Source organism: Neolamprologus brichardi, chromosome 4 (genome assembly GCF_056152115.1).
Source record: "Neolamprologus brichardi isolate AB-2024 chromosome 4, ASM5615211v1, whole genome shotgun sequence".
Taxonomy (NCBI): Eukaryota; Metazoa; Chordata; class Actinopteri; order Cichliformes; family Cichlidae; genus Neolamprologus; species Neolamprologus brichardi.
The window spans coordinates 22,207,355-22,232,035 of NC_142107.1; the positions used below are offsets into that span (position 1 = coordinate 22,207,355).

A 24,681-nucleotide genomic window follows, 5' to 3' on the forward strand; every position below is an offset into this window, starting at 1 on the left:
TACCATCAAATACAAGAAAACAGCCTTTGAATACCTTAAATAGAGCCCTGAGGAACACCACAAGATACTGTAAAAGGAAATGTGAGAAACTGACAGATGTTAGGAAGATAATTTATTCTAAACCCTTAAAACCTCTGGGCACACTCTTTGATTTAGACTTGTGAATGTTGGGAATCATCTTGTGTCTGGATTTGGATTTGACAGCAGTCGGGTTTGTAGTTTTACAGCCTGAGAGGCACTCCCAGGCTGATTTTATGTGACTTTCCCAGGCTGAAGTGGCACTTTAAGGCTGTCTGGTTTACACCAAATCCAGTCAACATTAAAGCACAAACATTTAAAGCCCTTGTCCACTCCAAAACAATGGTGGATTAAGGTTCATTGGATTGGGTGTTTGAGCTTTATTTTAGAGAACATTAAATGTGAAGAATTTAGCAGTGGAAGACTGACAGAGAAAGATAATCCACCTTAAATCTGAGCATAAGACACTACAACTCATATGTTAATGTTAGAGATTTTAATTGTTGGAATTTCAGTTGTTTTTAACTTTAATAATTGCCTTCTTAGAGATAAAATGCCAGACAGCATATTTTTACAAATCTGAAACCAGTCTGGGATGTTGAGGATTTTTATGAGTAGAAACTGCACCACCGCCACAACCCTGCAACTTCTGAGGAAGGAAGCAGGAACAGCCTGTCCTGTTTTGTTTACTCAAAGATTTTTCGAATGACTTTCTGAAAATATAATTCTCTTATTGTATGTTTTTAGCCTTATAAAGTGTTTTGTTTGTCAGACATTAATTTATCACTTTTGAGGCTCTGTATTCACTCAGCTCCACCTTTACTGAGAATATAATGTACTCTGAATTGTCTTGACATGTATTACTTATACATGTTTCACTTGACTGTTTTTCTGTTGGAGAAAGGGAGGATTAGCGGCTATGAGCCTGTTTCCTGCAGAGGAAGACAAGTTGTCATATGAGAAACACCCAAAAGACCAAAAGGAAGGGAGGAGGAGTCAAAAAGGGTCTTTTTGTTAATTTCCTGTGAAGTATGACTCTTCAGTTCTTCTTTTTCTCTCCGCTAAAGCTATTTGTGACTATACTGTAAATAAAACTGTGGAAAAAATGTGTTAAAGAAGCAGAAAAAAGGCGTCTATGTGCACAGAAAGTAATTTTAAACCATCAGCCCAGCTCAACACCTGCAGGTCTGCTGAGTTTCACTGTAAACTATCAGCTGACCTGTTGCTTCAGGCATGCAGGGTTACGGCCTCTGTCAGCGTGTCTGAGCTCATTATCTTAGTCATGTTGTGTGAGCGTGTTGGTGTGTTCGATGAGGCAGCGGTTGATGTCATGCGTGTGAAACAATGGCAGAATTGTGTAAGCAGCAGCGCGAGGAGCGATAAGAGCTGACTGCGAGGTAGTATTCAGTATGAAGAGCTTGCAGGTTTATTTATCTACACTGTAAATCTGTCGGTGTACAGTCTGCTTCCTTCAAGCTGCAGGTGGATTTTTGAGCTCAAACTAAATTTAAACTTGCTGCCATGCAGCCTCAGATTGTCAGCATCGAGTTCACTTTCTAGGAGATCAGAAAAATCCCCGCGTTTTCCACACAAACAGCAGGGAGGGTCATGTTTGGGTTATGAATGCTGCAAATATAGCACTACCATACAGTCATTAAATCTGTGGGAGAATGAAACTGTTATAAACAGATTATGTTGTATGAATCATTTTTGAGTGTTTAGTTAGCTTTTCTGGGCACTGCACAGATTTACAAGTTAAAAAAAGGCTCTGATCAACAATTCAACAGGTGCTCTTGTTCAGTGAGACATATAGAAGCACCGAGAACAAAATGAGATGCAAGCATAACCGTGAAATTATGCTTTAAGTTTATTCTTTGAGCAAATTAGCAGAAAAAACAGACTTTATTCTAGGAGCGCCAAAAACCGTGTGAAAAAGACTTTAGTTTATCAGGAAAGAAAAGGGCCCCTTAAAATACTCGTATGTGTGTCTGAAATAAGTCAAACTGTGGTGTGACTGCAGCACCGGGCTATTCACGTCCCTACAGCTGCCCTTTGTGCTGTGAGCCTCGGGCTTTTCTGCAGGGCTTCCTGTTCTCTCTGTGAATGCCTTCCTGTCTTTGAATTATGATGTCCTGCACACCTTACACGTGATTTGCATTGTACCTCTCTTTGTGTAATTACTTATAAATTAGCCTTTTAGAAAAAAATACACAAGTTTTTCTGCGTATTTGAATTTGCCCTTTTTTTTGTAAATTCACTATTTTTTTACTGTTTTTACCTTCAGAGGGCCCTAATATGTCATTACATACTTTCAGTTTTTTCTTGAGTCACAGCATAACAAAGGGAGTTCATGTCAGTAGTTCATAATGTCTCCCACCCCCCTCTACAGAGCATGTATTCAGCCCTGTCTGGCCTGTTGGATGGGAACCCTTTCTCAGAGAGCGGTCAGCTGCGAGTGCCCGATGGTCTTGAGAACATCCTGGAGGTCCTGAAGGAGGCGCTGAAGCTGCTGACGGCCTTCCAGGTGCATCCAGACATCGCCTTACAGCTCTGCGCCTACCTGTTCTTCTTCATCAATGCATCGCTCTTCAACACCCTCATGGAGAGAGGTAAGATCTGTTATTTCTCATTTAATGTACATAATGTAATATTAACTGTGAGTTTCTTTTTAGTCTGTCTTCTTATTGTTTTCTCATATTTTGTCTTATTTTGCTCTTTTATATGTATGAGACTGTTTATGCTTCTTTTTCTTTAACTTCTAATGAAAGCTGACGTGCAAATAAACTTTATAAATATCATTCATGTCCTCTCTCTCTGCTGTTGTTCAGGATCTGTCGCTGGGTTCTATCAGTGGTCCCGTGGCGTGCAGATCCGGGCCAACCTGGACCTGCTGATGGACTGGATCCAGAGCATCGGTCTGGGTGATCTGGCCACAGAGTTTTTCCAGAAGCTCTCTGCTGCTGTCAATCTGCTGGCCACACCCAAAGAAACCCTGCTGCAGGTCAGAGGACATCCTCTTTTCCTTTCCTGTTTGTCTTACCGCAGGCGGGTGTAGCCGAGCGGCAGAGTCACGTTTACGGCAGCCCGAGTATTTCCTCTAATGTGTACGAGTTAAATGTTTCTGGCTCATTTAAAACTTTCCATTTTTGGGGAAATCTAAAGCTCAATTACATTTTCCAAACTCTTGGCTCCTTCTGTCAGACATTATGGTGACCAGTAACACCACAGAGCAGCGTGTCAGTCTTTTTAGATTGTGGTCCCCTTACAGACCAGTTTGATCTTAAACTGGACAAGTAAAAACCAGTTATGAGAAGAGGAGGAAAGGAAAGGGGCACACAAAGGAAAGAAGAATAAAAGGGGGCGGAGAGAAACAACGAAAGGCAAGAGAAGGAACAGAGGAAATACAAGAATAAAGGAAAGACACAAAGAAAGGAACAAAAGCAAAATGGAAATGAAGGAGAGAAAGAAATGAAAGAACAAAAGAGAGAAGAGTAAAAAAGAAAGAAAATGGATAAATTAGAAAAATAAAGATGGAAAGAAAAATGAAGATAATGAGCATTGAAAGGGAAGAAGCAACAGAAAAAATGAAAGAAGAAGAAGAAAGGATTTCTGTTTTACCACAAAATAACCGACATCATATTAAAAGAAGAAAGAAAACATACAGCGGGCTGAATCAGACGCACTGTCAGGCCTGTTCTGGCCCCCGGGCCACATGTTTGACAGCACTGCCACAGAGCCGAGGGCAGGGCTGTCTGTGGAAGCACGCTCTCGCTTTATGGTTATTGTCCCCCTGAGAACAGCTGCAGTCCTCTGAGAAACATTAGTATGAGGAAACAGAGTAAACACACTAAAATGTTTTAAACCCTGATGTCACACTGTCAGTGAAGGTGTGATGAGGATATCCTGTTTGCTCGGACTAACACTTCAGAAATGATCAGGTTAAAGCCTCGTTTAAGGAGCTGTTCAAACACAGAGAGGAGAAAAATCATCTTAAAGGCTGACAGACAATCGGAGAACAACCTGGCATATTTGCGTCTACACTTCAGCCTGTGTGGTGCTGCGGTAGCTCGCCACTTTAGTCCCTCCTTAAGCAGGTTGTTAGCTACCTATTCAGATCCTGTTTACTCGAAGAAGGAAGCTGAGCTCTCACTTAGTATGTTATTAAACACTGAGCCACTGAAGGGAAACAGACCTGCAAAGTTCCCCAGGTACAAAGCACCTAGAAGGTCATTCAGTTAGTTACTTAAGTTACTTAGGGACATGAGGGCAGTTTAAGCTGGCCCTGACTGAGGGGTGGGCGGGTAAGGAGTTTATATTTAGGCCTTCTTGTGTCAGTGTGAGGTCACATGGTTTGTCTTTAAATAACCTCAGTCATATAAATCAACCATTATTTTTACCTCAGGAAGTCTTTTATCTACAGCACACTTATTGATTATTAAAGAACATGATGTACACTCTCTGTGTTTCATTCCATTCACCCAGTTTAAAAAATGGAAACATTTACTGACTATTGAACCATAACTCTGGTTTCACACTGTGAGGCTGCCACCTGTTTTTACTGCATGACGCGCAGCACCACCCATGACTCATCTGACGGACGCAGCGTTTCGTCTTTTCTGCCTCGGAGTCGCTGCTTCTCGCCGCCCCTCCCCCCTGGCATGAGGTCGTTTTGTGGCTGCCGCTAAACGGCACACACCCTCTGAAGATTTCTGCTTTTCCATCTGGAGCTGCTAAGAGCTGAAGTGGCTCGCTGGCACAGCTGTAAATTACCAGATGTGGGAAGCGGTGTCGCTTGTTGTGCCAGAGAACGTGGCATCTGGAGGGCCTTATTTTAGGGGGACATTAAATCTCAGACATCTTTAAAAATGAGACATTTTTAAGTTCGGGTTGTTTGTAAGCGGAACTTAAAGTTCATCTTCTCCTCGGCTCAGCGTGGCGTCTCTGTGACCGAGCAGCTTCCAGCTTCCGTCGGCCCCAGCAAGTCTGAGCACAGTCTTTACCTTCAGTAGTTCAAGTGGGAGCAGACCGAATGAAAGGTGTCATGTTTGTAAAGTTTGTCTTGTAACAGATGCATGAATAGTATGCAGTGAATCACCTGTTTCCTTATCCTCAAGCTACGTCCAGCAGAAGGAATCCTCTGTGTTTCAGGAACATCAGCAGGCAGAATGATGTCATAACATGTCATCTTACTAACAAAACAAAAAAGATACAATAAAATAAAAAAGGATACTGATGATTGAGTATGAGCATCATTTCGGACTTCAAACACACTATGACGCAGCCAGGCGACTCACCTGTTTCCGTGTCCTCGAGCTACTTTCAGCAGACGCTCTGAGAAAAGGTCGGTGTGTCTGAAAGATCAGCTGGCAGGATGACATCACCCGATGTTTCAGAAAAACACTCATTATCAGCGTCTGTCTGTCGTTAAGGCCTGTGCAGCTGAACAAGCACATCGCCTTCTGGGATTCTGCTCATCGTACAAAGAAGACAAAGACAAACTAAACTAATATTTATAAGGATAAAGTTTTTTTTAAGTATTTAATTTTGATCCTTTTGGACTCCGTAGGTTCAATAACCAGGTGACTCACCTGTATCCTTATACTGCTGCACTCATCAAAATATCAAATATCAAATATTGTCTTAAGTGTGCTTGAGTGGCTGCAGCTCTGAGGCGATCATCATGTTTCACGATGTGGACTTTCCCACTAAGAGTGTGGAGATAAAGGCGAGTTTATAGTTCTCACGCTGCACAGAACAAACAGGACGAGTTGATTAGTGAAACTTAGCGCGCACCTCTCACCGGAGAGTAAACACAAGAAAAACTGAAACTTGAAGTGCTACTGTGGACACATTTTTCCCACGAGGCCTTGTTACCACAGCTTCCTGTTTGCATGTTATCTAGTTAGTTTAGAATACTTTGCATGTAAATGAGAGAGTTGCTCATATGGAAGCATGATGGGAAAAATACAGTCCAATAAGAAGCTTTTATGACTCCGACTTAAAACTAAACCATCGGGGAAATTCTTTTATGAACCCATATTTTAACCCATGAAGAGCTTCAGAGGAGCTTTGCCTCGTGTTTATTGATGTTTTTGTCTTTTCTTTGTTGTTTTATGTCCTCGCAGGCATCCTGGGTTTCTCTCAGGACCGAGTTCTCTGCTCTGAAACCCGCCCAGCTTCACCACATGTTGAGGGAGTACAACTCCGGGAAGGCGTGCCCCTCCGGATGGAGCCCGTCACTGAGTGATGCAGAGGACGCCGTCAGAACGGGTAAAGAACAGACTTATTGAACGATGACGTAGCAGCCTTGTGTCCCGTCTGTGGTCATTTTTAGCCTGTCTGGCTTTTTACCAGCTCTGTTCGTGTGCAGCACGTTTTTAGCTCTCTGTGTAACTACAGCCCACGGGCTCACGGTGTCCCAAACACCAAATATTTGAATGCCTCAGAAAGAATCGCTGTTGTGGACGGATCATCTCAGATGTTTTCTTAGCTCAAGTTTGGTCCTTCTCAGTGTCTTCTTCCTGCCATATTATGGTGTTTGAGTCTCTACATGCACTTTTCCTGAGAACAAGTCAACCTTCATTCTATCCTCTAATTCTCATAAATCTTCCCTCTGCTAATGTGTTTAAGAGCCTAACCATATTTCTTTAGGAAGCACAGCACTGTAAGTCAACCCGTCTGACCTCAGCGACCCTCCAAACTTCGCTGCTGCTACATCCAAAGTTATATTAATGCTTTCAAAGTCATGTCAACGTTTTTTTTCTTACTACTAACATGAGTCATAGCCCCATAAATTCTCTTTATTTTATTGTAACACCTGAGAGGACAGCCACACTGATCGATTTATTGTAACTGAAAGAATTTGAAGTGTTTTTAAATCTCAGTGCTACTCAGAGAAGTTGGAACGGACATTTCCAGTTAAAATCGTTCTAAGGATTAACTCAATGCACAGATTCTAAATGATCAATTTTAGAGGCCTGCAAAGGTCACATTGTGAGGTTGGAGGGTTAGCGGTGGCCTAGTCAGACCTTTATGTTTTGGTTTTTTCGGGCCTTAAAAACATCTTAGTCAGGTTTAGGAAAACCTTCTGTTTTAGGGCTAAAGCACGACCCATCACTAAAGTAACCCTGCAGGCTGAAAAACGATGAGTTTGGACTCGTCTCAAACTTCAAAGAGCCAAACCTCGTCTGTAATTGAGAGCGTTTGCACCTTTGAGAAGAATGTTGTTAATTGACTCGTGGCGGGTATGAACGAGCTGCTGTTCTTCAGCTGCTGCCAATCAGAAAAATAAACCAACATTTTCTGATTAAGCAAATTAGCACAAATTGTTTTTTTAATGCCCCTGATATGTATGCAAATATTTGAATGTTTCATGTTTAGAAATTTAAAGACATCACATTGGGTTTTGGCTAACTGTGATGCCTTTTTTGTAATAACTTTTATTGGGAATGAATAATAAATGCAGCTGCCTAATACTCCTGTCATCAACAGTTCCCGTTACTTTTGCTTGGATTTCATAATTAAAAGGCTGTGACAAAGAGTTGACAAAGTGCATTTTAATGCAGTTTTTGTGAAGTTCCTCATACTGCAAGTGTTTGTTTTTTTTTTGTTACTAGAAACATTTTCAGTTTTGTCCTCCCTGCAAGACGACCTTGTTTACAGCAAACTGCAGTAATCAGACTCCTCGCTCGGGAGGAATCAGAACGACCTGTTGTGCGGCTTTGCGTGCTCAAACTTGTTGTCAGACATTTTTGACTGAGGAATATGTCATGATAAATAACAGGGCAGGCAGCGGGTTTGATAATGTGCTTAAAAAACAAAAAGAGAAGAAGAGCCGCTCCTCAGCAGCTGAGAAGCAATCTTGAAAAAATTCCTGAAACATCAGCTGACGACGCCTGTTTATTGTTATACTCATTATATTGTCAGGTATTTGTCCTGTGCAGCTGTGAGCGCGTCTCCTTTCATGGTTTTGTGCATATTTATTTAGAGGTCGAGGTGTAGAGGTGTAACATTTACGGAGGCCCAAAGCTGTCAATCTCAACAAAAATCAAAGTTAAAATATAAATGTAAAAAAAAACATCAATCAATCAATATTATAAGATTATTATTAAAAAAATGAATTGTTAATTATATCTTGTTAGTTTTGCAAACGAACTAATAACAAAACTATTCCAGAAAGTCGAGCAAACTTTTTAACTCAACTCAGAGTTAAAAGATTTACTCTCTTACTCAGAGCTGCTGCAGTGAAGCTTCTTCATCGGGGGAGCAAGACTCCGCTTAACGAGCTGAAACTGAGGGAAAAAATGAACATTAGCAGGATTAATGTGGGCGTACGGTGGAGAGTAATCCTGGCCTGTCAGCCTGTTTCCACCAATCACAGTTAACTCTCACTCTAACCTTTTTCACCTCCAACTTCAGATGAACCAGATTCCAACAAAGTGATTTTGGACACTAATGTTGAGAGGTATTCATCATGCGAAGGATACAAAATATTTAACTCCTCCTCTAAGTGAAGATAAAACAACGCTTTTATCACTGTAACCATAAAAACAATGTTTCAGCTGGCACGTCTCCTTCTGAGCTACAGATGTTTGTGAGAACTGGCTGACGTATTAGAAGTTTGCGCTTTAATGAAGCTGCATTTCTTTTTATTTGTGGTGACTTCAGATTTTCCGTGTAGGCAGCGAACGATGGTGACTAGGGGATCGCCTCTGATTCAGCTCTGATGCGCCCTCTCTACAGTCACCATTCTGGTTTAGAGCAACATGCTGCCTACAGAGCTACTGATTGGTTGCACGTCACAATTAAAAACATAATTTACTGGTCTCCTTGATTACAAAGAATTGGTATCAGTCTGGTGACCCGTGATCAAAGCCTTTCTTAACAGCCTGTAGTGTATGTACTGCTTTTAATCAACGTTAAACCAAACCCAGCAGCTCCACATAAACATGAAGGATCAAATTTTATTAGAGAGTCGTAATGAAGTTCAGGTTGTTTTTGATGGATGGTGATTGGACTTTCCCTTCTCCTCTTCTTCATTTGCGCAGCCGACATCCTGGAGAGCTTCGACAACCACCCGCCGCTCATCCTGCCCAGCAGCACGTTTCACCTGGAGCTTGGCAAACCCATCGTGGAGCCGGCGCTGTTTGAACAGCTCCCGCGTCTGCAGGACTTCATCGGCCAGCTTCCTCGCAGTGAAACCCAACCCGAACCCGAAGCGGAGGAGCAGGTAACGAGCTCTCTGCGCCGCCATAACGAGACGGCAGTAAATGAGACACTTTGATGTTTCCGCGTCTGCTGTTGATTAATTTTACTTTGCCCAAACTCAGCCTGTCAATGAGACGACTACAGACAGCCAGTCTGCGGCCTCGGCCTCGGTCAGAGTCGCCCAGGATCCGGCCGAGCAGGCGGTCTCCGACCCGGTAGACCGAGACTCTCTTAAATCTGCGGAACCAGCTCAGACTCGAGTCCCTCCCGGTGACCTGAGCAGCTGTGAGGCCGTCCTGGCCCAGAAGCTGAAGAGCCTGGAGCTGCAGAACACCCTCCCAGGACAGGCCGACATGGGCTACCACAAGAGCCTGGCGCTGGACCCATCCTGCCTGCTCACGCCACCCAACACCCCACAGGGGATGGAGCTGGCTGAGCTGGAGGCTGACCTGCAGGAGGGCGCCCGCCAACTAAAGAAAGGTAAGAGTGTGCTACAAATCAGGAAAGAAGTATCTGTCCGAATCTGAAGTAAATACAAACCCAAACAAAGCTCTAAATATCTATTTATCTACTCTTTGAACCCTGAACATCAGGCTTTAACAAGCATTCACCTTCCATAAGTTACTATGAAGTTACTGTCATAAAAGTTATTTATATTTTGTTTCTGCTGTAAAGATGTTTCAAGAACACAACAACTTCCGTGTGGGATACGAGGGCCTGAAGCCATTGATGAAAATATATGAGCGTTAATCAGTACTGCAAATCATTTTCAGAGCTCAGCTTGTGTTTTTCTGGCTCCTCAGATGCTTCAGTGGGTTTTTTGGTTGTCAGTGAGCGTAGAACGTGTTCAGCAGTCACTAAAACAAAGATTGAGCCCCCTCAGTTGGTGCACATGCCAACAACCTGACCACATTTTTGTAGTTCTTTCTTGGCCTTATTGGCACGCAGCAGGTTTTAATTCAGATGACGCACAGGGTGACTCCCACCTTTGTCTCCGTTCCAAACCTCCTTTAAGTCTTTAGGGGAGTGTTTAGCAGCCTGACCCTGTGGGCCGGCTGCATATTTGTCCACATAAAGGTGGCTTCGCCCTCCTCCTCTTCTTCTTTTACTGACTCTGGAGGTCAGGAATTTCAAGTGGAAGGCTGCTCAGGGTGGGTTCACTGTGCAGAGGAAAGAGAGCTTCCTCTCCCACCCCTATTGTTTATGGACGCCGTCATGAGGTCATCTGTAGGAGTGAGAGGGAGTCGCTGAGAAAATGATGAGTAAATTCCCAAGTTTCAAACATTTTTCGACCCAATTGTGAAAAATAACGACATCCAGAGACTGTATATGAAGACGGACAACACGGCATGACGAACACTCACACTGTGGCGGAGCTTTCAGGGGAAACTTGGGTTTCTGTTAGTTGGGGACTCGCTCCACCTCCTGAGCCACAGCGACTGGAGCTGCTTGTTGCCTTCAGCTCTAAGATGTGTTTTTAGTCCCAAAGTAGGGAGAAACATTTCCTCAACACATTTACCAAATACACACCAAAGACACACAAAAAACAGAGGCTGTAATGGTTAAAAGTGCTGTAGTGGATTCAGGAAGGAGGATCTGCTCCAACGACCCCTCACATCTGAACCTTCAGGAACGCTTTTCATCACCTGTGCTAAGGCGCTCCCTGACAGATGCCCCGGTGGGCCTCAGCGCTCCAACAGAAGCAGGATTTGGTTGATCTTAATCAGACGTCTTTACTCTCATTGGTCACTTGTTGCTTTGTGTTTTCGCTCTTAACGCTTTTAACAAAAGTAATTTGCTGAGAAGCTTTGAGGATTACACTGGACCTGAGCCATCTGGCACCTTCTCTCTACTTAAGGGCAGGAAATCCCTCAGTTTAATCTGCACCGTTTATACTTTTATACAAAGGTGGACGTCTTACTCCAGTAATGGGTTAATCACAGATGGTTTTCCAAGAGTATCCATTAAATGTTAAATGTTCATTTCTTCCACTGTTTGAATAATTTCCTGCTTCTCCTTCTTCCATTACAGATAAGCATTTATGAGTGGGGTTTTTTTTTTTTTTGTTGGTATTTTTATTTATTTATTTTTATTTATGCTTTATGGACTATCGATAAAATTGTTTCCAAGGAAAATAATTGGCACATTCCTATTTGATTTTAAAATCTGCAACATTTAACTGTAAATTAAACTAAGACCAAAGTAAAGAGGAAAAGCTTTAGTTTTATTTTCTCTTTACAGTTTTATGATAAAAGCCCATTGTTGTTCAGTCTAATTGCAGGGGGATTTGAACGCTTCAGTATTTTCATCAAGAATTAAATAAATCATGATAGTGATAAAGTGATAAATTTGTCCCTTCCAAGACAGTTAAAGTTAAGGTTACCCAAGTTCATGTGATAACAACCAACACCTATTTTTTTCAGTTGTTTAGCTTCTAAAACCTCCAAAATCACAAAAAAACATAAGAACTGAGACACATTCTGCAAGGAAAGCTATTTTTAAAAGTTTTCTTTAAGAATACTGGCAAAAAAACAAAAAAAGAACTTTGTTTCCTTCTGTTTTGTCCTTATAATAATAATAATAATAATGTTACTTTATTACATGTTGTCAGTGTTTGTTTTTAAATGAAGCAAATGAATAAAATGAAGCGTTTGAGCGTCATGCTCACATCATGCTCACATCATGCTCACATCATGCTGTAAGTTATGTAAATAGAGTTTTTATATTCGTCCTGCGCTCGCCTGCATCTAGCTCTGAGGTTTCAGGTACGCGTGATGATTGGTGAAGGTTTGATGACAGAGAGGAGGTGATGTCAGGGAAGGAAAGCAGCGGCGGATCCGTCATGGGAATTTACAGCTGGGTTGGTGCGTGGAATCTTAATCGGCAGCGGCATTGTTCGGGGCAGGTCCTGCGTGGGGGGCAGACAGTGGGGGAGGAGGGGGAGGATCAGGGTTTATTTTTGGGGAGGGGGAGGCTGCTGTCGATGGTGTTTTGACAGGACGACCCCAAGCGGCAACTTCAGGGCAAAAATGACATAAAATGATGTGAAAATCTGCAGTTCCTCTAATGCTCACTTGAGGCCTCAGATCTGATGTGAAACGCTCGTTAGCTAACAGCTAACACTCTGGCTTCAAATGAAAGTCCACGCATGGCTGACGTCACTGTGGCTACGTCCATCTTTTATAGCAGCGTGAAAAAGACTGAAAATAGATCCAGTCTGTGATGTACATGCAGAAGCTCCACCCACCAGACTTATTGGAGAACAGTGTGGGAATCGACTCCTGGACGCCTCTTTGATCTGATGTGTTTGTCTGTGTTTGTTTAGCCAGTGGAAGTGTTGGGAGGAAGACTGGGAACGAGGAAGCAGCAGCAGAGGAAGAAGAAGACAGAGAGGAAGTGTTTGCGGTGGAGCTCCACAAAGGGCCTCACGGTCTCGGGCTGGCACTCGTAGATGGGACGGTAAGTATTCACAATCAGTGTTTGTAAATAAAGTCGTAGGCAGGAGGAAGTGTGTTTACCTGATGAGATCGGACGCTAATTAGTTCAGACTGCAAACTGCTGGAAGGCTGAAAGCTCTCATTTAATCACTAAATGTTCCTGCGGTCCAGACTCTACAGATCAGTGCTTCACACCGTAATGACACGGTGACAAATAAGGTGCTACAACACAATAAAACTCTTACAATGAACTGAATCTGATGTGTTTGCTTCCTTATGCTTATCCCGAAATACGTAGTTAAATAATTGTTTATTACCAACATGTAACAAGTTCCACCTACACTGGAATATTTGCTTGATTTTCTTCCATTGTCTTTTTATGTCATTTTTTTAATCTGTTGATTCTGACAGACATCTTTTAAGCTGTGTAATATTTTGTATTCATTAGCTAAATAATACAAATCCTCCTCTTGGGAGCTTAAATATCTGTGTAGAAGGACTTTTTCTGCTTTACTGCAGAGCTTCTGCAGTGTGTCACTCCTCTTTTACAGCCAACTTTCAATCAACAAATTGTCTAACCACCTCTCTAATGTGTTTACAGCATCATGGCAAAATTCTACTCCCACCAGGGATGAAAAAATATTTAGCAAATACGAGAGGCATATAGATCAACAGAATGTCGTCTGCGCCAAAGCAGTGGACCAACCTAGAAAAACTTAATTATAAAAATGTTGTAATCCCTTCAGTGCTCCAAGTTATCACATTTTTTGTCCTGTTTTTATGTCTTCGTGTAGAAAACACCGCTGAGAATGAGCGGCATTTATGTGAAGTCAGTCGTTCCCGAGTCCCCGGCCGCCAAATGTCAGAAACTGAGAACGGGCGATCGAATCCTGGCCGTGAACGGTGTCAGCCTGGTCGGGATGGAATATAGCATGTGAGTGTAAAAGTACAGATGGCATATCGATTGCAATTGTGATGTTTGCAAAAACTCAGTCCAACATAAACACACGAGAGACCGAGCAAAGAAAGCTAGCTAGCAATAGGTAAGGACTTCACTGAGGAGTCGGTGTCTGATGTAGGTCTATTTGGATGTCGTCAACGTACAATTGATTAGCAGTGCAAAGTTTTTAAAGGTTGATCTAAGTAGTAGCACATATCATGGAAATGGAAGTGGAGCCATATTGAGGTACAGCACAGGTCATGTAGGCCGTTGTTGTTACCACAGCTTTAACAACAGCAAAACACATGATAAAACATATACCATGTAAGTAACATATAAATAGCACAAAAAAGAAAATCATATAAAGAAAACTTTGGACATCTAAGAAAACAGTTCACAGATTAATGTGAGGTATCATGTAAATCGCAGCACTGTTTGTATTTTTAATCTTTTGACTCTAAATATAAACATTTTAAATAGAAAATAGCAGGAATCTAAAACACGTCATTATGGTGTCACGGTAAAGCGAAAGGCTCAACAACTAACTTCCGACTTATTGTGTGTTCGTTTCAGTGGGCGGGAACTGATTCGCTCATCCGGAGACACACTCAAACTTCTGGTTGCCAACATGGACTCCAAAGCAGGCATCAAAGCCTCCACTTTGGCAGCGTGCTGAAGGAAGAGCGTTAGTGGACGATAAAGTGCAATTTGGGAATACCGGAGGGCGTGAACTTCATCCCAAAGTCAGTATTTCTCACAGGATGGATTCCCCCCCAACCAAAGGAACACAAACTTCCTCCTTTTTGTTTGTGACTCATTGTGGGATGGAGACAATCAAACTGAACTCAGACTGTAGGCGCTTTGCTGGCAGGCAGACGGGGAAGACAAGTTTTAAAAGCTCTTTTTTTCTTTACCAGCTTCTAAAAACAAACTCAAAAACAGTGAAAGGGGTAAACCAGCCCCCGAAGAGCGCCGCCAAGCCGCTCCGTCATCCCTCACGTCTGGCTTCAACTGGAACTATTTCCAAATTCATTTTTAAATTCTATCTATTTAAACTGTGAAGCTTTATATGTTACACTCCAAAACCAAAATATGTTACCCAGTTGTTTACTTTGTTAGCGAGAGGTAACTGCCTGTGGGCATGTCTCAGATCCAGATAAGTTTCCAAAACAAGGAAAATTGTCTTTGTGTTGCACCGTTTGTTTCATCGCAGGAACGACTGAACATTAACCCTCAGTTTTCTGCTGTTTCAGGTTCTTCCTTCTATAGATTCAACATCTGCTGCTGTAACACCAGAAAATATTATCAGTCGTTTAAAAGTAAAATTTAATTAGCACTTGTAGCGTGTTACTCATTTTTCCTCACACACAAACACACACATAAAAGCAGGTAAAGGTGTGTTTGGTTTCTTTCACTTGCAGGCAGATTTCCCCCGAGCAGATTATGTTTCCAGGTTAAACACTAACTCGTGCTTTAAAGCAGCGGTTCTCAAACTATGTCAAACACATATTCAGGGAGAGTTATTGCGAGGAAGCTTTAATGTTACGGATTATAGGAAAGTGGATCAGCATGTTGTGTAGGAAGCATCATGATTAAGAGAAAACCGACTCTAATGATGACGTTTTCATTGACCAGCCATTTTCCAACCCTCATTTATGTCTACGAGTTGTGGGTAGTGACCCCTCAGAAGAAGAAATGCACTTCCTCCTTAGGTTGGCTCAGTCTGAAACATGTGGTGAGGGGCTCAAAGTAGAGCCACTACTTTATGTCATAAGTAGCTGTGGCGGTGCAAACATTTGATCAGGCCTCCTTGAGGCCACCCTTTGGAGGTTTTCCAGGTAAACCCAACTGGGAGAAGATTGTGGAGTAGACTAAGAGTTCCTTGAAGAGATGATCTATTTCTTCAGGCCTGATGATGCCTCAGGATCCTCCAGAAGGATGGGAAAATTTCACTGGGGTAAAGGGTTTCTGAAATACCGTGCTGAGTGAGGTTTAGTAAAATTCAAATATCTTGTTGACTCTTCCCGTGTCAGTCCGCTGACTTTGAGTGATTTGAGCTATTTAGAGCTTCGTTAAAGAAAACAAGAAGCCTTGAAAGTAGGTCCAGAGGAAGCGGATGACATGGAGGAGATCCACTTCAGGGTAAAATGAGAAACAGCAACAGATATCCTCAAACCAAAGGCAGTTTGGGTCAGACACATAAAACAAGTGGCCAGGGTTAGGAAAAAATCTGCTGGGTCAGCTTCAAGTTAAATTGCAGGTTAGGTTTAGGCACTGAAACCAAGTGGCTGGAGTTGGGATTAACCATGAGGATCTTTTTTAGGGTATTGTTACGTTGCATCTTTGACCTGTTGGGCATATACGGAGAGATCGGTAACTTCTTCTGGTTTAGACTAAGCCAAAGTGGTTCACCAGGAAGTTAAGAAGTTAAATTAAGACGAAGTCAGAGGATCACAACTAGCACTGCGGGTTATATTTATCAGTTATTCCACAGCTTATTTTCTTTATCTTTTTGCCCTTGTTTGTTAACGTGTGGACAACCAATTAAAAAAACTTGATTAATTTTTAGAGCTACTTTTTTATTTTGTATTACCTGATAAAAATATGTAGGTTGTGAGTCTTTGTGAGGCATGTCAAGAGAAAAAGTTTGAGAATCGCTGCTTGGAAGTTTTGCTGCAATCCAGAGAAACAGAAAAATAAGTTATTGGTAATCATAACCACAATGAAGCCTGATCCTCTTTATTATCAATTATTCTACAAGTTATTTGCTTCATTGATCTTTCTATAAAACAATAAAAAAAACCTCATGAGTCCAAACCTAAAGAATATTTTCATTTGTTTACTTAAATAAAAAGCTGTTTACACGCTACAGAGCCATCTGTAGCCTGCCTACACAGAGGTCAGAGGTCAGGGTGATGTTGTACACCTATTCCACTTACTGATGCGTGACCCACATTTTGATAGATCAGTTTTTCAGAAGAAAGCTCTGCAGAAGGGGAGGCGTCTGAGGCGCCCACGCTAAGTCCAGCCTTGAAAATATGAAGGAAATTAGCACAAAGAAAAGAGAAACGCAGCTACTTTAATGTTAAATACCAAACATGGTTCATGTTGTCTTATTTTCTACGTCACCACACAATTAACTCATTAGCAGATTAGCCTCACACATTTTCCTAACAAACGCCCTGTTTGTCCCAGCTTCTTACTGGGATAGTTTATTGGGATTTTGGCACCATAGATGTCGGATTGTGGCCTAAACCATGCAGAGTATTCCTGGTAGTTTGAAGCAGATTTCTTCCTGCTGTGTTAAACTTGGAAAACAAATAAAAGCACTAAACTTCATATGAGAAAGCAACTTAAAAGTTAAAAAGCTTTTGGGAACATGACAGTACACATTTTATGAGGCATTGGGTTAATTGCCTCATTAATGTGGCTCTAATTACAGTTTAGTTTCCCTCCAAACCGCAGAGCTCAGGCCAAAAATAAAAATGAGACATTTAAATTCCAGAACTTCTCCAAACTCCTCTGGAAGAACTCCGTTTATTATAGGAAACATAAACCCGACTTTGTTCTGCTCAGCATTAACGTGTTCAGCTGGTTTAATAAATGAAAGCATAAAACATCTTCTGATGTATAAAAAAAAAAAACTGCCGCAGAGCTCGATCACCTGACGTCTGTCTGTGTTTTTCATCTGTTTTGTAATATTTATACTGCGCAGTATTTTTGAGCCTGTGGAATAAATATTATTTTGACTTGGAAAACCTGCCTCATTTTACGGTCTGTTTCCTTAAATCGGGCCTGTGTTAGTAAACAGGAGGAGGCGGCTTTGGGGGTGAAGCTGGGATGTAAAAGCTGGGCTGGGTGGAGCAGCAGCAGCAGTAGGAGGAGGAGGAGGGAAGCTGTGGGGTGTGGTAGCTGCATGGCACGCTTTGGTGGCCACTGTTTATAGCGACTCTGCGGTTTCCACCAGCCAGGCACTTTCCACTGACTCCAGCATGGCAGCGTTCAGCCAACGAGGCCCTGCAGGGAAAAGCGCCACTCTGACCTGGTGCGAAGATTTGCACATGCCGGCTTAAACTGCATCCCCGAGGGTGTAATTAAAGCATGAGCTGACCGCGAGGTGCTGAGTGAGGCGCTCCCTGCAGCTTTCTTACATAAATGCTCCTTTAAATGTTGCTGAGGGTTCACTTGAGGCGCTCATTAGCTTTCATTTATGCTTTGTTTTAATTCAATAATAAAATGGGAAGACCTGAGTGAGGTCATGAGGCATCTATCGCCATGTTTATTAACACTAGCAAACAAAAAAGGGATACTGAAGACATCCCTGCATATTTTTATATTTTACGAGCAGCAGAAAACATCTTTTAAAATTGGTTGTCCGACTTACCAAATTACTTGATTCATGGTACTAAATTATGTTTAATAAAACTACTGTTGTATCTATCAGTAAAGCTGTAAAGCTAATATTTACTTTACTAACTGCCAACATGGGGGTGGTTATCCAGCTAGCTGTCCGAGGTCATCATGGGCATTAATGTTGTGGTAATTTGGGGCTTTTAATGATTTCTTCAAGGTGTTCTTTTACCAGGGAGAAATACATATTTAATGACTAAAACAAATACAAGAACTTGGTTAATGAGTTTGAATTAATTTGGGATTTTCTCTAATCCACACAGGTTCAAATATATATACCCGTTCTGGTTGCCATTAGCAACCTTCTGTCATACTTCTGGGTGGATATGTGTCTACGTGGCAGAATTGACAGAGATGATATAAATTGGTTGGTTTGCTGTTGCACACCTGATTTTTAAACATAGTCCACACAGTTTCTATAGGGATGAGGTCGGGGCTTTGGGAAGGCCATTCCAGAAGCTCAATATTAGCTTGTTTTATGTTTGGGATCCTGTCTTCTTGGATCCCAACTGTGTCCAAGTTTAAACTGTCTAGCTGTTGTTGATATCTCTTGCACGATTACAACTGGCAGCGAAACAGCCCCAGAGCGTAACGCTACCACCGCCATGCTTGACAGTTGGGACGGTGTTCTTAGATTTAAAGGCCTGTCATTGCATTTGCAGCTGCAAATTTCAAGCTTAAAGGGTTTTTCTGGATTTTCTTCTTTCTTGGTGAGCACACTCTCAGTCCGTGGTGATGTAAGACTTGCTTTCACTATGTAAAGCTGGTTTTACAGCAGTGTCTTGAGTCCTGGTTCCTTGGTTGTTCCTGAACATCCTAACAACTTTTCTTATTTCTCTGTCAGTGCGCGCCAGGGTGGCTACAATGTAGCTTACCATCACCAGTGTGTGAATGGGTGGATGACTGGTTGTGTAAAGCGCTTTGGGGTCCTTAGGGACTAGTAAAGCGCTATACAAATACAGGCCATTTACCATTTTACCATTCCAGACCTTGGTAAAGTGATGACTCATTCACAGACCTTGTTCTTAGATAAATCTACAATTCCCCTTAGATCCTCTCTGAGCTCCTTGACTTCCCCATTGTTCTGAGTATTTGTCAATCCAATGAATGTTGTCAAAGAAATCATTTTTATCCTGGCAAAGAGGAACTACCAGCTGAAGTCAATCATGACCCCAATGAGAAGTTAATAGCCTTTGGACTTGTCAGGATAATATATTGTAGAAAACTCAGCAGCCACTTATTTAAAGATTAAAGTGAGTGTATGCTGTATATTTGAGCCTGTGTGGATTAGGAAAATCCATATTAAACATGTGCACCAAATGTTTGTTTCATTAAAGTCATTAAAGATGTCTGTTGAGCCAGCTGCAAAGAAGATCCCTGAAAGCCCAGAAAGAACACAACATTCATGTGTATGGTTAGGGTGTGTTTACTTCTGACCTCAACTATGTGTGACATTGGCTGCTGTTCGAAATCACCTTTGTTGTTGTTATATTGAAACTCAGGCGTATAACAAAACTGGTGTCTACAGTAGGTGTAGGTACCTCAAAACAGCTTTGTAATTCACAGACCCCGACTCGATGCAGAGTCCTGATTCGACCTAATGTAGCGGTCGTAGTTGAGGATGGGACAGTCTGTAAATGGCAGTCTGTAGTCATAATACACGGTGACCTCTGGAGGACTCTCCTCTGGCCCTCCTTTGAAGCCGCACACCTCCAGCGTGCTCTCCAGGGGCAGGCGGGCCTCCTCTGTTGGCACTCGGCTACTGAAAACCTCCAGGCTCGAGGTCTGGATCCCAGCTCGGTCCTCGATCACACTCATCAGACCAAAAACTGTGCGGCTGCTCGATAAAACAACCTCAAAGTTTCCAGGGTGCGCTGTGGCCGAGGTGAAGGGGATCAGTCGGACACTCAGGCGGATGAACCTGGCGGTTTGATGAAAATGAAAATTTAGTTTTGAGTTTAGACTCTATAAAACTATGTGACTACACTATATATATTTTTATTGAATTGAAAAGAAAAAACAAAAACAATTTCCTTCAGGGTCAGCCTTCGGGATCAATAAAGTTTTATTGAATTGAACTGAATTGAATTGAATATTTACAGAAGATGGCTCAAAGGTTGGTTAAGTGGTTTTGAAAGTCCAGATGAGAGTAAAGTATTCTGAATACTTTGGATTACTTAATATATTATCATGCTTTTTACAACTACATAATTTTACTATTGCTGTGATTTATTACTGTTACTGAAGGATACTCAGCATACCAACACCAACTAGATTTTTAAATCTTAATATAAATGAGTAACAGTAGGTGGACATTAGGTAAGGCTGCACTTTTTGCAGGCATCTTGTATAGAAAACTATTCTGCAAATAAAACAGGTCCGCGGCTCTGAACCGTAGTAAAGGGACCTCTGGCTAATACGTCGGGTTCTGTGGGCTCGTAGCTGAAAACTAGCTTTACTTTGTTGTCTGGGTCAACTTTGCTACCGAGAGACAGAGAGAGGCGTTGAAAGGCTGCTCCAACGGAACTTATTGTTTCGGAGGAAAACACGAACACGGTGTACAGTCTAGTCTTAATAGCTTACTTACAACTGGGCTCGTCAGGCACTCTTCTTGGCTGCAGTGGTTATTATTATATTTACATGCTTCCAGCTCCCGTTTTTGCTCGATGACAGCTTGTACTTTTCCTTTTTCTCCGTCCCTCGCTCACAGTCCATTCTCCCTGCAGCACGGACTACACTGCCTATGATGCTACATTCTTTAGAGCTATGCCTGTAGCATTCTGCCTATTAGCTTAGCACAACAACAAAAAGGCCTCTCTCACCAGTGTTGCCAACTCGTCAGTAAGGAAAATCGCTATTGGTTGTCCTAAAAGTCGCTAGAAGTCGCTAAATGACGTCATCACCTAATTTGCATAATTGGTCATGCTAATGTAATTGTAACCTACGCTGCTGGAGAGAGAAATAACATCGTGGACGAGACATAAAGTGAGCAAAAAACGTCCTAAATGCATTTAGAATTTATTTAGAACTACAAATTAAATTTCTTTTAGCAATTATTGTTTTTTGTAATGTCTTTCACGTCTTTTTTTAGCGACTTTTTTAAGAAAAAAAGTCGCTAATGCTAGCGGAGCTAACCCTCATTAGCTTCTTGAGACGCTCATCGCAAAGTCTTTGCGTCCCTGTTAGCTTTTCATCGCTGTTGCGGTTCAAGCCGTTTAAACTAAAATTCACAGAGTGCATTAACCACCGTTGCGTAGTTTTTCTACGACCCCCTAGCGACTTTTTTAAGAAAAAAAGTCGCTAGGGGGTCTGAAAACTCGCTAAATATAGCGACAAAGTCGCTAAGTTGGCAACACTGTCTCTCACCCAGGAAACAGAGAGAGAGAGAGAGAGCGCGCCACCCTGTAACCATGGCAACCGTAACGCTGCCGTCTGGAACAACAGAACGTAGCTGTCAAACAAAACCCAAACAGTCCTGACCCGCCACAATATGAAACAGGGAAGTACCGCCGTGTAATCCATTTATTTCAACAAAGTAACTGTATTCTAAATACCACCTTTTTAAACGGTAACTGTAACGGAATACAGTTACTCATATTTTGTATTTTAAATACGTAACGGCGGTACATGTATTCCGTTACTCCCTAACACTGCTTCTAATTAACCAGCAGGGGGCGACTGCCGTGGTATTAAGAATAATGTGAGAATCTTTGATTTACAGTGTCCTGATGAATTTCTGGTCTGAATCACTAGTTTAATGTCTGAATGGTCGTCATCATTATAGTAAATTAGGGAATAATTTAGAGCACAGCACTTACATTTGCCATTTGTGACCTGTTGCCAGTTAACCTGATTAGGTACAAAATGTTTCTCCCATTATTTCTTTTTAGCATAACTTAGTTTTCCAGCCTTTATACTGCCCCCATCCCAGTGTTTTTTAAGGTGTATTTCGAAAAGAGCCAATGTTTTTCATGAAACATTAAAATATGTCAGTTTAACCATTCGATGTGTTTTCTGTGTTAGATCAGATAAACAAATGATTAATCTCTAGCTTTTGTTAACATCAGACAGAACACATCAAGGCTAAATGCAAATACTGAAAATACTGCAAAAACATGTTTGTTTCAGCATCTTAACCACACGTCCGAGAAGCAAACTCCAGGCCTAAACCCCTGGAGACTTTCCAGACACAGCATGCTGTTTGCTAATGTAATCAAGCAATCAGTGGGTTTAAATAACATCAACTTGTGAAATGTAATGTTTTTGACTCTAAGTCTAATTTTATCAAACCAGTACAGCAAAAGAGGGGAAAAGTGAATTCAACTCAACTCGGGCTGTGCACATTATGTTATGTGTGTGATTTACTGCTAAAACATCCTTCTGTGGCACAGGAAAACAATCACAGCAGCCAGGTCAGAAAAAGGCAACGGCACCTGTCAGCGGGCCAGCTAAAGGTCGCCCGAGTCCTTTGTTTTCAGAGCTGTTGAGGCTGCTTGTGTCCCGATGTTGTCATTTTGGGCGTCTGAGTTACAGGAGCGGAGTCACAGTGTGATTTACAGCTGAGGGTCAGGAATAACTCAGCCTGGTTAACCTCACTCATGGAGGTTTGGAATGAATGTCAACACAGCCTGATTGTGTTTCCCAGGAGCTGCCCAGTTTGTCCCAGCGCAGCCACAGAAACTGTCGAAACTGCTTTTCTCCGGGACATGTCTAATGTCTGTCTGGCTTTATGATATTTCAAAACCAGCTGCTGCTCCTCCCACTTACTCTAAAAACAAGTCAGAGGGATTTTGTGGCTTCATGTCTGCACTGTATGCAAATATTCACATATTCAAATGTACCATGATCAAAGTAAAAAAAAGTGGACTTAACATTTTAAAATTTTAAGTGAAACAACTTGTTGAAGTGGAAGGAAAAAGCGAAATATTTCAGTCTGTTTGAGCAGGAAATCCTAGTAAGATTAAACCATTTTGTGCTTTTCTATCAACAGACTGGTCTGAAGTGGTTCAGTTGATGATATTTGAATTTCTATCACTCAGATTTTTTAGTTCATCAAATGAAAATGTGCTCGGAAACTTTTTTTAAAAAATTATTATTAATGTTAACCTGAAAAATAACTATATTAGTTAGCCAAATGTATGTTTAAAGTGCTCAGAAAATGAACTTTAGTAAGTTTACTTAATATAGAATATAATATAGAACTTTAGTAAGGTTGTGTTAATATTGAAATATAGTAAAATGTTTTATATTTTTAATATTGTAAAAAAAAAAATTCTAAATCATTTTCTAGGTAATAAAATTAAGTTACATTTTAATTGATGATTTACAATTGAAATATAAGTTTTTCCACATATTCCACTAAATATTTATATTTATTTTGGTAATTATAAAAATGAGCAGAAATATGAAAATAAGGCAATATGAACAGATAATAAAAAATAAAAAATAATAAAATTGTACATAACTTATAAATAAGTAAAATTTCTGAAAATAATAAAATATTTAACTCTTTTAGAAATATTAACCTCCTAAGACCCGAACTCTTTCATGGCATGCATTCTTAACTTTTCTTTGCTATTTGGGCTGATTGGGACCTGATGAATGTAAAAACAAAGATATGAGATCAACAAATGAGGACATTCATTTTAAATTTTGATAGAACAGTGGCAGTATAATGTCCTCGTGAGTGGATATCAGCCTCTTGTAGAGAAAAATTAGGTATTTTGGTCTAGACATCCCAAAATGTGATGTCCACATGTGGACGCCAGGTCCTAGGAGGTTAAACTTATTACACAAAACTTAAAACTTAAAATTACACAAACAGGAAAACGAGGTTACATTAATTAATTTTTTTATTTGAAAATTTTCCAAATGCTAAAATCAGCTAATTTTGCCAAAATAATAAACTTGAGAAAACAAAAATAAAACTGTGACATTTTTCAAATCACACAAACTCATGAAATACCAGAGCCACATCTGTCACATCTGTCACATCTGTGTTTGTGTATTTGTAAAACACAGCACTGATTCTTTTATTTGCAAGACTGCGTTCACCTTTATTTTTATCTTTATACAATGAACGTTCTGTTCATATAATATAACACATAATGAGCTCAATACCTCTGGGCTTCAGTGTTTTGCAGTCTCTGCTGATGTTTTACATTTTCTGTCTCCACTGGTTCTTGTCTTTTTCTGAAGTGCCCCGGTATCTGAGCGTGGAGCTCTGCACTGTCCCTGTGGGAAATCAAATCAAGTAAACTCATAAACTTATAAAAAGGAAAAATAATCAAATACTGATAGAGAAATAAGTTTGTTTCACCTCAGAGACTGTATTTGTTTCATCAAATCTTCATAACTAATCGTGTCATTGAAGGTCTTCAGCTGCTGAGTCAGCATGTGGAGCTGAAACTGCTGACAGGGGACACCCAAACTCATCAAACCTGCAGCACAGTAAAAACAGAGAGAGCGTGCACGTGTAAGTGGAACGCCCTCCTCTGAAATCCAGTTTAATAACAGCACAGCCTTTACTCATCTGCACCGAGATTTAGATGGTTGTTTAGTTTTCCTTTAAGGGCTTCAAAGGCCGGATTCACGTGGTGCACAAACCATATTTTGCCCACATGCGAGTAATTATCTTTAGGACATGAAAATGTCTTAAAACGGTTAAAA

The 24,681-nt window shown here is 41.2% G+C and overlaps 2 protein-coding genes across 2 annotated transcripts in view; one reads left to right on the forward strand and one right to left on the reverse strand.

The window, feature by feature from the left end:
* Positions 1-17,410, forward strand: part of radil2a (Ras association and DIL domains 2a) — a 30,442-nt gene extending 13,032 nt beyond the window's left edge. The window contains exons 9-16 of the mRNA XM_006801960.3: positions 2,408-2,627; positions 2,847-3,019; positions 6,144-6,288; positions 9,066-9,247; positions 9,348-9,705; positions 12,551-12,684; positions 13,457-13,596; positions 14,176-17,410. Of these exons, the coding sequence (XP_006802023.2) occupies positions 2,408-2,627; positions 2,847-3,019; positions 6,144-6,288; positions 9,066-9,247; positions 9,348-9,705; positions 12,551-12,684; positions 13,457-13,596; positions 14,176-14,278 (1,455 nt within the window). The 3' untranslated portion in view covers positions 14,279-17,410. The remainder of the gene's footprint in view (positions 1-2,407; positions 2,628-2,846; positions 3,020-6,143; positions 6,289-9,065; positions 9,248-9,347; positions 9,706-12,550; positions 12,685-13,456; positions 13,597-14,175) is intronic.
* A 1,798-nt stretch (positions 17,411-19,208) lies between these two features.
* On the reverse strand, positions 19,209-24,447 carry LOC118455012 (uncharacterized). Its single transcript, XM_035912602.2, has 3 exons — positions 24,332-24,447; positions 24,133-24,246; positions 19,209-19,933 (listed from the first exon to the last, which is right to left on the reverse strand). Exons 1-3 carry the CDS (start codon positions 24,445-24,447, stop codon positions 19,573-19,575), a joined length of 591 nt encoding a protein of 196 aa, XP_035768495.2. The 3' UTR covers positions 19,209-19,572.
* Positions 24,448-24,681: the final 234 nt, after the last annotated feature.

What these genes read in the sequence shown, in the direction of transcription:
- LOC118455012 (XM_035912602.2), bottom strand. Translation starts at nt 24,447, where the DNA reads ATGAGTTTGGGTGTCCCCTGTCAGCAGTTTCAGCTCCACATGCTGACT. An exon ending in AAACAAATACAGTCTCTGAG is followed by an intron (nt 24,247 to 24,331) that starts GTGAAACAAACT and finishes GATTTCCCACAG; the next exon opens with GGACAGTGCAGAGCTCCACG. An exon ending in CAAAACACTGAAGCCCAGAG is followed by an intron (nt 19,934 to 24,132) that starts GTATTGAGCTCA and finishes TCAAACCGCCAG; the next exon opens with GTTCATCCGCCTGAGTGTCC.